The sequence below is a fragment of the Apiospora marii genome, assembly GCF_038362585.1.
Source record: "Apiospora marii strain CBS 49790 chromosome Unknown utg000003l_segment0_segment0, whole genome shotgun sequence".
In the NCBI taxonomy this organism is placed as follows: Eukaryota; Fungi; Ascomycota; class Sordariomycetes; order Amphisphaeriales; family Apiosporaceae; genus Apiospora; species Apiospora marii.
In genome coordinates, this window is record NW_027117374.1 from 5,065,819 (window position 1) to 5,079,824 (window position 14,006).

At 53.0% G+C, this 14,006-nt stretch overlaps 3 protein-coding genes across 3 annotated transcripts; 2 read left to right on the forward strand and 1 right to left on the reverse strand.

Moving 5' to 3' along the window:
* Positions 1-1,192: 1,192 nt before the first annotated feature.
* PG985_005121 (uncharacterized protein) lies at positions 1,193-5,244 on the reverse strand (the record flags this gene model as incomplete). The annotated part of the gene is made up of 7 exons (XM_066824890.1): positions 1,193-1,705; positions 1,764-2,075; positions 2,138-2,440; positions 2,494-2,648; positions 2,709-5,051; positions 5,112-5,156; positions 5,226-5,244. 7 exons carry the CDS (start codon positions 5,242-5,244, stop codon positions 1,193-1,195), a joined length of 3,690 nt encoding a protein of 1,229 aa, XP_066688050.1.
* A 2,716-nt stretch (positions 5,245-7,960) lies between these two features.
* PG985_005122 (uncharacterized protein) lies at positions 7,961-10,741 on the forward strand (the record flags this gene model as incomplete). Its single annotated transcript, XM_066824891.1, has 1 exon — positions 7,961-10,741. One exon carries the CDS (start codon positions 7,961-7,963, stop codon positions 10,739-10,741), a length of 2,781 nt encoding a protein of 926 aa, XP_066688051.1.
* Positions 10,742-11,525: 784 nt separating this feature from the next.
* Positions 11,526-12,876, forward strand: PG985_005123 (uncharacterized protein; the record flags this gene model as incomplete). The annotated part of the gene is made up of 2 exons (XM_066824892.1): positions 11,526-12,005; positions 12,088-12,876. 2 exons carry the CDS (start codon positions 11,526-11,528, stop codon positions 12,874-12,876), a joined length of 1,269 nt encoding a protein of 422 aa, XP_066688052.1.
* Positions 12,877-14,006: the final 1,130 nt, after the last annotated feature.

The window sequence follows — 14,006 nt, forward strand, 5'->3', positions numbered from 1 at the left end:
TTGACAGCATCAGCATAAGACGCTGGCGCCTTTTTTTTAATTTAGAAACATGCACACACTTGCCCTCGATGTAAAAGCAACGAGAAGCCCACCGGGAGGCGGCACGGTAAAATGGCTGAATGAAGAATTTGCACGCCGATCAGATGACGGGCGCACTCTGTTATGCATGCTGTTGTATTTCTCACCACCATCAGACTCGCCGCCTGCGTTGCATCCTGTGCTCCTCTAGTTTTTGCTGTTTCTTTTTCCATTTGTTCTTGGCGATCGAATAAACAATGGCACATGGGCAGGGTTCGTTTGGGGGCAGCTTTCTGGGCAGCTCTTTCTCTCTCTCGTTAGTGCGGCCGCATCGAAACCGCCAGCCCAGAGCTAAAGTTCGACCAGGGCAAAAGAAACCGGTGATCTTGGCAGTCTTGGAGATCACTCACTGGCTTTCGTTTCGTCTGATGATTAGTAAGGAGACACTCACGAAGCTGATAAAGTTAGCTGCGTATTGTGCGGCTGATATTGCCTGGGGCGGGAGATCCAAGAGACCTCGACCAACATTTGGTACATAAAGCATGCATGACACCAAAAGCCAGGTAATCCATAATAAACGAGTGACATTGCCCTATTCATGCCCAAGGGCAAGAACCAGCGAAGTAAAGGAGGGACATCAACACAAGCTCAAAATAGCAATCTGATAGAGCTACCACTCCCCCTCCCAGCAAAATCCATGGCTCCCCATCCACCAGGCACGGGCGCGTCCAACGCAACTGCCGCCGGATCATCACCGCCATCCTCTGTGGTTCCTCCGGTCCTGTGAGAGATCTTCCTTGCCTCCATTACGAGCAGCTACGACCTGTCTGCGTCTGCCACCGCAGCCATGCAGGCACACTTGGGCATCATTAATGATAGGCGCAGTCTCGTCTTGTTACTCGCAAGCTATACGGTCTCTAATGGTTAGGAGAAGTCCGGGCAACTTCGGTCAGTGACTGATGGGGCTTTGAGTGGCAGGCACCGCAGGGGCTTGTGTGCTTGGTGCCGCTAGTTGTACGGGCAACTTCCCAGTGAGTTTCCGGCATCAATATTGGCGTGTTGCTCTAGTTTTCAGCCGACACATGTGACCATGGCAGTCAGACTGTGATGAATGTATGTCTTGTCGATCAAGTGATAATTCAGGTCCTAGAGATTGGTCCCCAAGGGGGCTCTGTTAGCGCTGGCCTCGTTGTGATCGGTTTTGAGCCCGATTTGCTCGTCCCCGCTGGTGCTGGCGGGCTCCGTCCGGCACACGATGCCTGCTCGTATCCACTGGGATCGATGGGGAAGACATCCCGGCATTGGCATCACGTGGAGCTAAGCCCGTAGCCGTGGATGTGATACCGGGACGATTCTGATTCTGGTCTCGAGTGTTATCATACCAATCCAAGTCATTCATTTGTAGCCTGCGGACACGCTGACCGCCGCGCTCTTTGGTGATTTTCTCAGGGCGGTTGAGGTGGTAGACGGATGTTTTGTCGTGACCTGGAGTGTGCGTGGTGTGAATAAGATTGGCATTGGGCAACAAGGGGTTGGAGTTGGTATCACCATCAGTCTCTTCAGTCTCGCGGAGATCCAGGTTCAAAACCAGGTTTTTGATCCGCTGCTGCTCTTCCCTCTCCGCCTGTTGTTGGTTTTTCATTGCCACAGCGAAGTTCGAATCCGAAGGAAGTTCCACCATGCGAGTCTATCAAAAAGCGGTTAGTATTGCGTATCAGTCACGTCACTGGCCACGAGAAACGTACCTGCTGGCGGTTACCCTTCTTGGTGAGAAGAGAAAAGGCCATCTTGTTGGGCGGGGGAATTTCGTTATCGCCATCTTCCGGCTCGTTTGCAGCTGTTGCCTCACGAGTCTTGGGTCGGACCGGCACCGGAGCATCGAACAACGGTTTGCGCTCGAATTTTCTTGACTCTAGACTTTCAGCCATCATCTTTGCATACTCACGTTCGAAGTCGGCCTCATCTTCAGGGTCAACTTCTTCGGCTTTTCGGGTGACGATGATTGCCTCATCCTCAGATTCAGTGTCACCAGGAGATCGATCCATGTTCTCTCCGTCCTGTAACGCTCGATGGTTAGTATTGGGCGATATTGCCTATGCCAACATCAGTATCAACTTACATCAAGGTCGTCCTCTTCCTCAGAGTTTGATTCCTCATCTTTGTCGACGTCTTGGGCAAGATCATCGTCGCCCTCGCCACCATCGTCATCGCTGCTGATGTCGCTTTCAGCATCCTCTGGCTCTGGATCGGCAGCCTTCTCGTGACCAGCGTTTTTCTGGTCTTGAAGAATGGCCAGCTGGAATGCCTTTGATGCCTCTTCTGGTGTGGCAGCTAGCTTCCATTGTGGACGTGTGAGAGAGAAAGTGTCCTGGACGATAAACTCAATGTCCATGGGCAAAGGTGCCTTCGTAAAGATGTAATACTGGGACTGTCAGTATGCAAGGACGACCACGATGTGCGCGCATTCACACTAACCTGAAGGAAGGACAGGAAGTAGTCAAGCTTCTTTCCTGCAGCGCCTCGATTGAAGAACATGCCGCATGTCTCAAGAATGGTTGCCGCAAGACGGATGCGGAAGTAGTCATCAGGTAGGTCGAAGGGGTTCAATCTCCCCGGCAATGGTACACCTCCTGATCCACAGTTAGTAAAACCGAGTAGCCATGCATTGAAGGAACTGTTACTGGGCTTACCATGTCCAAATGTCATGATCCTATAAAGTGTCTCAAAGATAACAGGATGATCAAGCATGCGGTAGTTGTAGAGCTCGCCGAGGTATTTGACCTCAGCGATGCGACGCTGGTTGTACTTGAAATCATTCTGCTCCAGTCCGTTGTCGACCGATTCGATGACAGCGTCGATGACAGAGATCACAAATTCGGGATGGTAGCGGTAGATAGCGCTGAGGAGGATAGCGAGAATGTGGACGCTGCCGTACTTAACCTTGGCAGGCTTCGAAAACACTTTCGCGAGAATTTCAACAACCTCAGGCTCCTCCCAGTGCAATCTGCGGATTTGCTTCAAGATCTTCGTGTAGTTGCGTTTGGTCATGTCCACGTAGATCAGCTTACGGATAAACACCTCAGTAGGCGTGCGCTCCTTTTGCTGAATCGCAGCTCGCTCGGGCGGATCGACGTAGTAGATGGCATTCTCGATGAGCATGCGTTCCGCCTGACCGATATGCTGCACGGACTTCTTTCTCTGTAAAGTCTCGAGGAAAGTAGCCATACGAGGTGAAGTGTCGGCATTCCGCAACAGGTATCTACCGCAGTTCTCGAGCAAGTTGCAGATGATCTCAATGTTCATCCGTGAAAAATCATCCAAGCTGACTTTCAGGCAGTGGAAGACGACATGCTCAGGGACTATGCCAAACTTGGTCAACTCAGCAAGATAACGGATATTACTCAGCCGAACTTGTCCCAGGAAATCCTTCTCCTTGCGGCGCTGGAGGCTGCGAAACTCGGCATCGAGATATTCTACCACACCCTTTGGCACATCAGGCATGTATTGTCCAAGGGTGGCCACGAGACGCGACCAGAAGGGGAGCAGATCAGTTCGACCCTTGGGGACTTCAGTCAAAGCCTTGATCAAACGATTGCGAGACGCCTTGGAGTTCAAGAAACAGAAGTCGATAGCCGTTTCGTCCACGACGTCCTTGCTCGTGAACTCCGGTAGGCGTGTCAAGAGTGCATCGACTTGGGCTCCTATCGTCTTGTTCGCAATGGCTGTAGACTGGTCATCGTTGGCGTCCTGTGTCTTGGGGGCTTCTGAAGCCTCGGGAACTTCCGCTTTCTTGCCGACTTGGTCGTCAGCGTCAGTCTTCTTCTTCCTACCATCCTCGAGGAGGATATTCGGGACTTTGCCCTTTAGATCGACCAAGTTTTCGTAGAATCGACGCTCGTCTTCGTCTTGCCAGATGCCTGCTCCGTCACTTTGACCGCGCAGATACTCCCCGGTCTTGACGAGACCAATGGATCCGTTGGTGGCCGCGGATGAATCTCCAGAGTCTTTGAGATCGGGCATTTCGGCTCCTACTGCCTCGGCGATAATCTGCGCGTTGCTGATGAGGCGTTCCTGTGCCTTCAGTTGGCGCTCGAAGTTGGCCTGGCGATCCTCAAACACCTCTCCTGACTTCACATATGCCTCCGAGTTGCGACCTCGCTGCGCAGCAATGCTCTTCTGGTCACGAAGGATGTGCGCCTTGACGTCGTCGAAGTACCGCTTCAAGATGTTGCGGAATCGTTCCTGAAGTTCGGGGGTGGTGAAGGCTGGGTCATCCGATGCGTCATCAAATGCTCCGTCATCGCTGTTCGTCGGTTCTGCGGGCTCTTCGGCATTCTTCGTGGCGCCATCCTCCTCCACGGTCTTGCGCCCATCGCTCACAGCAGACTTGAAGCCTAGTATATCCCAGCTGAAAGCTTTCACAAAGATGACCAGCAGCGGAAGATTTGCGTGTTCCCGGTCGTGGCCTAGCAAGTCCTTCAACACCTCGAGGGGAAACGGTTCGGCGGCACCACCTTTACTAGTCGCAGAGACTTTCAACTTCAGCCCAGTATCCTTGCCGGTTGCGCCACGGGCAGCCTCGTCGGGCTTGACGTCATCGAGGGTTCTCAGAACGTCGACCAGCCAGAGTTCGGTTACCACGCGCAACAAGGCTCGCTGCCGTACCAGGCGCTCTTTCTCCTCCTTTTCGCGGACCTCGGGGGCCAGCGACTTGAGCAAGCTCTTGTCCGGCGTGGCCATGCCTTTTCCAAGTAACCATCCCAGATATTCGGTAAACTCGGCAGGACCGAATCGCTGGTGCAGTGCGCTGACAATCTCGACCCCGGCCTCCACCTCACCAGGTGACTTGAGGCGACATAGGCCTTCGTAACATGCTGAGATGACCTCAGAGAGGTACTTGTGAAGACTCAAGGCCTTAATTTCCTGTAGAAATGTATCGAGTGTAGCGGCGGAGATCGCAGTTCGTAATCGTCGGATAAATCCCGAGTTCTTCTTGAGCGACGAGTCTAGAGACTTGCCGACAGGGAAGACGTCTGTTTGATAGTGTTAGGATTGCCAACCACAGCCTGTCCGTTTGTGAGAGGCATCATTACCTGTGTCGCCATTCCATGCGCGCTCGTTCAGCGAGCGCAACTCCACTGCATTGTCCTGTCAGTATGCGACAAACGAGCGAATACTCTTGTCGGCGTGGACAGGTGCAGACTTACGTTTCCTTGGGCGATCCATGATGGATAGCCCACTTCGCTTCGTGGACCAGAGGATTGGAATTTGGGTCGGCTACATTCGCGAATCTTGGACTGCCACTGCTAGGGGGTTGATCGCCCTGTGTAGTGGTGGTTACAGTGTGCGTCAGCCTCGGCCGGCATGGGTGAAAAAGGTTGATAAGCTTTGCCCTGATGCTGTGGGCAGTCGGAAGGCACAAAGGAACTTGGGTTTGTCTGGCGGGGTCGCAAAGGCTGTTTGCAGACGTCGAATTAGAAGATCTGGGTTGGTGCTCAGATCGACGAGGTGAGGGGCGGCAGAATTCAATGTTTTCTGTGTCGGCGATTGGATTCCAGGGTTTGCGACGTGAAATGTCGTCGTAAACACCACAGCTTGGGTTTGCGATGTGAAGTCTTTCCTGGCTTCGAGATTCCAGCGTTTGCTGGGTTGTGGTCACTTTGGAGCATCAATGCAAGATGGTCAATCCAGTGATTCCAGGTCGCTGTAAATCGACCAATGACGGGGGAGGGGGTCTGTTGTCCAGCGCCCATTGGTCACTAATCGCGGCTAGGCAGTCCCTATGGAATTATGGGTTGGGGCCCCGTCAAAATGCCTGTTGCCACATGCCCTGCACCTCAAGCTTCAACCAATTTCTGCAACAGGCAAGGACGGTACCGAAGTACATCTAGGTAGCCCACCGGACTTCCAGACATCAATGTTCAAATGACTGTTATGCTGTGTGGAATTACCTTCTACCGGCACCTCTGCCAACGTGGAGGAAGCCATGGTGCATATGTTTGTTGATGAGAGGTGACTTCATCAAAGCCAACATCGGTATTCAACAACGTGACCGCGCCCCAATGCAAGCCTTTAGGCACTTGAGCCCATAAGGTGGGATAATCCAAGCGATATCTGACAGCACTGAGCATATTGCGCCTCTCTGTGAGATAGATTCACCAATTTGCATACTTGAAGCACCAATACATGACCTGGCTTAGTGACTACATAACTTATATGAGGCATATGTCGATGGATTGTCTGCCTGAATCGAATTGGTGTTAAGACTTGGTTATCTGACCATGACTGTTCTTCATCGGCAGCAATCGGCAGCCAACCAAGCTTGTTCCATGCTCCCTGGGATTACCGGCTCTCGAACCAATGTGTTCACTGAGTCGCTACTTGCATGCCGGCTCAGGCTCTTGCCGTCCTACCTATGACCCCTGGACGTTCAGAGACTAGACGACTCCGGCATGGTCTTGTCAGCCCTAACTAACCCTCTATGCCGGATACCACCTACCTTGGGTGAACAGTCAAGATTGCACCTCAAACGAAGCTTCCTCCTCTTCCAGACCATCGTATACCTATGGACCTCTTGCTAAGACTGATGAAAGCAATATTTCTTGACATTGGAGAGCATTGGGAGCTTTTTGATGAGTCCTGTCGCATCAACTTCCGCCACGGCATGCATCTCAGTAACGCGAGACGCTCTGGAATATCAATATTGTCAGCTGCATGCGTTGCGACAACCACCTCAGGCGTCAACCCCTATTGGCCTATGGTGCAGATCAGGACCTTGCTCTGATCTGATTAATTTCAAGACATGCTTTTTGCGGGGTAATATCCTTGAGCTGCTGTTGCTGACTGCATCCAACGTACATGCCCGGCATTGGGTACAGAGGAAGGATGGCTATTGGAACTTTGCAAAGGGTGTTGGACGTATCCCGGGGGATGGCAGGAAGGGAGAAACAAGAGCATGTTTGCTACCAAGACTTGGCGCCGCCCTCTGGAATTAATAAAGAAGAAAGGAAGGAGTTGGGAGATGCGGTTGAGACGACGTTTAGCGGCTCATGGGTTAGTGGAGATGTTAAGTTCGTAGTCAAAAATTACCATCTCCGTACTTTGGGCGTCTTATCAACATCAGACCGGGCGCTGATTGGCCAATGCCTCGTCGGGAGTCTCTGGCGGGGACTTTCCGAGAGCCCAAAAGGGCGGGCGGCGGGCGAGATAACCAGATGCCCTGATAAGGCCGATAGCCACCTGAGAAGACGCTCATAACCCTTTACGTGACAATAGCACATAATAGTATGGATGCATGGGTATCACACCCGCGGGGGAAGGAGTCGATGTCCCATCTCCACGTCCTAGAACATGCATCTCCTCGCTACCATGCAAGATGAAGTAAGGCACTGGCGAGGCATTAGTCCTAATTGATCCCTCGGCTTGTGGTACGAAGGCTCACGAGGCACGGAGACCTGCCCGTCATCGGTTTTTCCGTATCCTACCACCGCCCGCGGAGTGGACTGTACGTAACCTCCACAGGCCTTGGGCTGGTCTGAGGTCTTACGACGTACAACCCGGTTCGGTCGAATCATTGGAACAGGTCGGGTGCTCCATGAAGCTCACCACTAACCCGAGTGGATCCAGAGAGACCCTCATCCCGAGCCCGAAGCAATCTGAGTTCGAGAGCCAACCCAAAGCAAACTCCTTGCTTGCGTACATGTACCGGGTAGCAGTACAGTCTACAACTACATTTGCCTCCCCCTTTGCATACACTTCCATCGACATGCTCTACTCTGCAAATACTCCCATGCGTTTTTTCTCCCACAGCAGCACTTTGCTTCGTTGGTTCCCTTATTACTAAACCAAATCTTTGCTGTATTCATATACCCATGCCGTATGAGCCTCGTGTAGCCTCCTGCGGCAGTCTAGCGTCTTTGCTTGCGTTCTCGTTTGCGTTAAAATGGAGGTAGTAAGACCATCATCCGCTGCATTGCCCAAGCAACAATCCTCCGTTCTTGCTTTGCCCCCAACGCCACCAGCAACGGCTTCCCACTCCAGAGACGTCAGTTCCGACGACAGTGACTCAGACACCGAGCGAGAAGTTAGGACGACTCGTACCACGCCTCTTCAAGTGAAACCGGCGGCATACCCCTTGCCGCCCAAATCGAGGCCTGACACCACCGTCTTGCCTGAAGACTTCAAAACTCCAGACCGCCATGTTCCGCGAGACCCAAGGCTCATCCGCCTTACCGGTATCCACCCATTCAATACAGAGGCACCATTGAGTGAACTCTACGATGAGGGCTTCCTCACGTCAAAAGATTTACACTATGTCCGCAACCATGGCCATGTTCCCCAGGTGGAGGATGATGAAGTCCTGGATTGGGAGTTCTCGATCGAGGGCATGGTGGAACAGCCTCTGAAGTTGACCCTGGCCGATCTCCTGAAGGATTACGAGCAGGTCACCTATCCTATTACGCTAGTGTGTGCTGGTAACCGTCGAAAAGAGCAGAACGTCGTCAGGAAAACTAAAGGGTTCTCATGGGGTGCTGCCGGGTTGTCCACAGCACTCTGGACAGGGGTGGTGATAGGAGACTTGCTAAAGCGAGCTATCCCGAAACGAGGCGCGAAATATGTCTGCATGGAAGGGGCGGATAAGTTACCCAACGGCTACTATGGAACGTCCGTCAAGCTCAACTGGGCAATGGACCCGAACCGTGGTATTCTCGTCGCCCACAAGATGAACGGAGAGTCACTGCATCCCGACCATGGCAAGCCCCTTCGTGTAGTCGTCCCGGGCCAGATCGGTGGCCGCAGCGTGAAGTGGCTAAAGAAGCTCATTGTCACTGCCGCACCCAGCGACAATTGGTACCACATCTACGATAACCGCGTCCTGCCGACGATGGTTGACCCCGAGATGAGCGCCAATCTACCAGAAACATGGAAGGATGAAAGATACGCCATCTATGATCTCAACACGAACAGCGCGACGTGCTACCCTGCACATGACGAGAAGTTATCGACAGTCGGCGCTGCCAAATCATACGTGGTTCGCGGGTATGCCTATGCCGGAGGCGGCAAACGCGTTACTCGGGTTGAAATTACACTTGACAAGGGTAAGACATGGTTACTCGCCAACATCTCATACCCTGAAGACGAATACCGACTAGCGTCGGATGACGAAGCGCTATATGGTGGCCGCCTCGACATGTCCTGGCGAGAGAGCTGCTTCTGTTGGTGCTTCTGGGATTTGGATATACCAGTTGATTCCCTAATCCGGGCCGATGACATTATGGTCCGGGCCATGGATGAATCCATGATGGTGCAGCCTCGTGATATGTACTGGAGTGTACTGGGTATGATGAACAACCCTTGGTTCAGGGTTGTTATCCATAAAGAGGCCCACGAATTGAGGTTTGAGCACCCGACTCAGCCGGCCTTGATCCCCGGCGGTTGGATGGAAAGAGTCAAAAAGACCGGTGGGAACCTCTCTAATGGCTATTGGGGAGAGAGAGCGGAAGGAGAAGAGACGACGACTACAGAGCAAGAGCCCGCGATAGAGATTTGTCTCATAAACAAAGACATCAAGAGGGTTATCACGATAAATGAGCTACGACAGCATGGCGGCGAGACGGAACCATGGTTCGTAATAAACGGAGAAGTGTACGACGGCACGAGTTACCTAGAAGGTCATCCTGGTGGTGCGACATCCATCTTCGGCGCGGCCGGACAAGATGCCAGCGAAGAGTTTTTGGCTATTCGTAAGTACATGCACGCCCTTTTAACTGTTGGCCTTTCGCACATCTCGCTAACACGACCCAAAGACAGCGAAAACGCCAAGGCCATGTTGCCCCAATATCATATCGGAACACTAGACGACGCAGGACGCGCGATCCTTGCCAGCGGTGAAGCTGCGTCAGAAGACGCAGCGGACAGCGACGTGCCCCGGCCAACCTTCCTCCAGTCTAAGGTCTGGACAAAGGCCATCCTGTCCGCCAAGGAACGCCGCTCCAGCGATACCAAGATCTTCACCTTCGACCTGGAGCACCCCTCCCAAACCGCCGGGCTCCCGGTCGGTAAGCACCTAATGGTGCGACTGAGGGATCCGGCCACCCGCGAAGCCATCATTCGCTCCTATACGCCGATCTCCGAGATCGACGGTCAGGGTAAACTGCACGTTCTGATCAAGATCTACTACGACACACCCGAGCGCAAGGGCGGCAAAATGACGCAGGCGCTGGATTCGATCCCGATCGGCCATTTCGTGGACTTCAAGGGGCCCACCGGCCGGTTTGAGTACATGGGCCGCGGTGTGTGCAGCATCGGGGCCGCGCAGCGCAAGGTGAAGCGGTTCATCATGATCTGCGGCGGCTCCGGCATCACTCCCATCTTCCAGGTTCTCCGCGCTGCCATGAAGGACTCGGAAGACCCGACGCAGTGTCTGGTACTGGATGGAAACCGTTCCGAGGAGGACATTCTGCTTGGGCCCGAGCTCGATGGATTGATGACGGGCAACGAGCACAGATTCCACCTATTGCACACTCTCAGCCGGCCTGGCGACGACTGGACCGGACGACGTGGGCGCATCGACGCGGACCTTCTGGAAAAGGAGGTCGGCCCTTGTGAAGGCCCCGGCGGCGATGATTTGGTGCTTATCTGCGGACCTGGGCCCATGGAGGAGAATGTACATACCGTCCTCGGCAAGCTGGGATGGAAGGACGACGATTTGATGTTTTTCTGAGCTATTTCCTCTTTTCTATCTTATCTTCACTTATGGCATGGGGCGTAAGGATTCGCTACACTAGCATGGCTTGAGCAGCATTGGCATAGTAAGCATGGGATGGAGCATACATATGGATTCTGAGATCTCAAAGAGCATGAATCGGACTACACAATCTGCTATATTGCCTGCATACATACATATTTGAGCTCACCAAACGGGCATACACCACTCAAAGTGAAATCCATAATATTATCACAGCAGTATCCGTTTATCCCAGTCACTTAGAGTAAGTGCAATAATCAAGACGGTTCACTCTTCAATTTCCCACTTGGTGGGTTGCGGTTGCCTACAGTGGCCATTCCCCCCTTGTGCCAATTATGCCATTCATTTCGATAAAGACCATGGACGGAAAGAGACCCGGATATGGCTTGCGACTCCCTTCTTACCTAACCAGGCTACAACAACTTGTTCTCTCCTGAGGCGCGGCTTCCCATGATTCGATTCAACTTTATCTCAAAAGCATGCTGTCTCGCGCATTTCAGCAGTCACGTCACAAACCACATCTCCACCTGTCAAAGTGAATGGAAGCAACAATTGAATTGCTCAATAGATTTGAGAGAAGCTGCCCACAAACAGTCATGGCATCCTACCATCACTTGTCCACAGCCCAAGAAGTCTGTATGACATGACAGTTTGATCAATTTTCTGTGATACACCAACACTCATAATAACTCCTCAGCTTTCCCGACCTTCACTTACAAGCCCTCATCTACTACTGCATCCATCAGGGAACCCCCGCACAATGCGAGTCCCAGAGGAGAAGAAGTCAGAGATGGCGGAGCCGGAGACGAAGAGCCTCAGTAGAGACTTGTGCGAGGTGGCCATGTGCACCGAAACTGCCACACGAATCCTCAGCAAGAACAAGTTCCAGTCCCGCGTCTGCCCCTACCACCATCGGTTCGTCTTCACCCTGCCCTTCATGCACCGCTGCCAGTACCTCAAGTCCGCCGTCGACGAGGAGATCCTCTCGGCCTACGTGCTGCAATTCCAGCCCGGCAGCAGCTACCCGACGGCGCAGCAGCAGCAGCTCCCGGAGGACTCAAGCACCCAGGGCGAGGAGGCCGAGCTGAACGTCTGCTGCGACAACCGGGCGACTCGGGTCCTGCTCGTCGGCGATGATTTGAAGTATTGCAAGGTGTATCTCTTCTGCCACGGCCACGACGCACAGGTTCGAGCTCAGGCTTGCGGATCCGATGCGAAGCCCTCGACAGCAAAGAACGAGGTAAGAATATCCCAACTTCTTTCGTTCTCTTGAGAGCTGCCCAGTTTGATTGACTAAGATCGTTGCTAATTCCGATGTGAAGCCCTACCTGTCGGGTGCCTTGTGTACTACCGAGGTCGACGAGGACGACACGCGCACTGCATCACCACAACCTCAGCCATCTTCTCCCCTCGAAGGATCGACCAGCGGGGAGTCAGTCAACAGTAGCGTATCCATGTGTGATAGCGTCTCCGTGGGTGAGACTACAGTCGTTGACGTCAAAGGCAAAGGGGTCGAGACTCCTTCAAAGATCGTCACGTTCTCTGTTAAATACGACCATCTGCCCAGCGAACTCGAGAAGTACCGCCGTGGCCTCAGGGAGCTGGCCGCCGTGCTGGAAATGCCATTGGCAGACAGCCTTCTGCAGCTGGAGCGGAAGATAGACAGAGAACTCACGGCTGCCTCAGGCCAATGTTTGCCCAAAGCCCGGAGGGACTACTTGTCGGAGCTGGCGATGGAGGCCGAGAAGATGCTAGACGTCCAGATGGTCGAACTGAAGGAGAGGAACCTTGACGAGTCGGAGCAACAAATGGACAAGATCATCAAGAAGACCAAGGGGTATGGCCGATACCTGCTGGATATCGGTCAATTCATGCGGGACGACCACGTGTATGACCGGCTGACCCCGCTCGTTCCGGCCGGAACAACGCGATTTGACACCCAGGAGGACCGCGAGGCCGAAGAGGCCGTTCGGTACTACATCCGCACCTGGAACGCGGTCACGGCGTTGTACGACCGGCTGCCCTGGGTCATTCGCTGGCTGGTGCTGCCGCCGGTGATCAAGGTGGGCGCCATCGTCTTTGCTCTGCTGAGATACTGGATTCAAGTATGATTATTCCAGTGTTAGTTGAAGGGGAGTGGAGTCACCCACTATCGGATGTCAAACTTTGAGCATAATTGAGGTTTATACGACGAGATACAATCAGAATAATCGTTTACCCATCGTTTCCTTGCTTGCGTTGGGGTGTTTTGTTCATTGAACATCGTGTCAACCAGAGATGCATTTCGTTGTGGGCTTTCCAATCACCTACCTGCCAACGCTCGGCGTTGATATCACTCATTTGAAATAAACGTGATGCCCTACGAGGGAATGGAGGGCAACCCTCGAATAAACGGCGACTATATTCCCCTGATACACTTGAGGGATAGGAAAGGCCCCGAGAGTCGCCTGTACTGAAGCATTAATAAACCACGATGTCCTCGCCGGCCTGCCAGTAGTGACTTCAAACTCTATAGTCTGATGCCTACCTGCGCGATGCTCAGGTCGGCCGGTCAGGATCCAATGTGCCGCGCGATCGGACGGTCTCATTGTGAACGAGTCTCAGAATCATGCCAAAAGCAGGGCTTTCGCCACTAAGGGGATGATATTCGGCACTTATTCGTCACCCTTTCGGTCTTGGTGGTGTTTGCAATGATGCCACCTAACTCGGTTCACACCGCTGTGATTTGTAGAAACAGTGGTTGTGGCAGTCTGACAGCCAGACGCGATCTGGGCTGCGCCAGCCGAATGGTGTGTTATGGTGTATCAATCGCTAAAAGCTGACGATGAAAGCAAATCGGGAATTTGGACTGAAATGTCAGTTATATATATGGCTATAACGGCACTCGCTTCCATCAAAGGCAAACTTGCCTGACTACAATCAAGGCTTGGTGGTGTAGTTGGTTATCACGTCAGTCTAACACACTGAAGGTCCTGGGATCGAGCCCCAGCCGAGTCAGGATTCCTCTTTTTGCCAATCCGGGGTTTCGCGATCCATCTTTTTGGCGGATTTGATTCGCCCCTCCGTACGTGCCCTCGAGAGTGCGCACAGCTATGGGGTAGCTATCCTGTTGCGAGCTTACTGTACAAGATGAATATCTCACCAACCGGGCGACGTGGAGCCAGGCGGAGAATGTCACGCAAGCACTTGTCTTTTGTATGCAGCAGGGCTGGCTTAGCATATAATATCTACGTGTACGTTA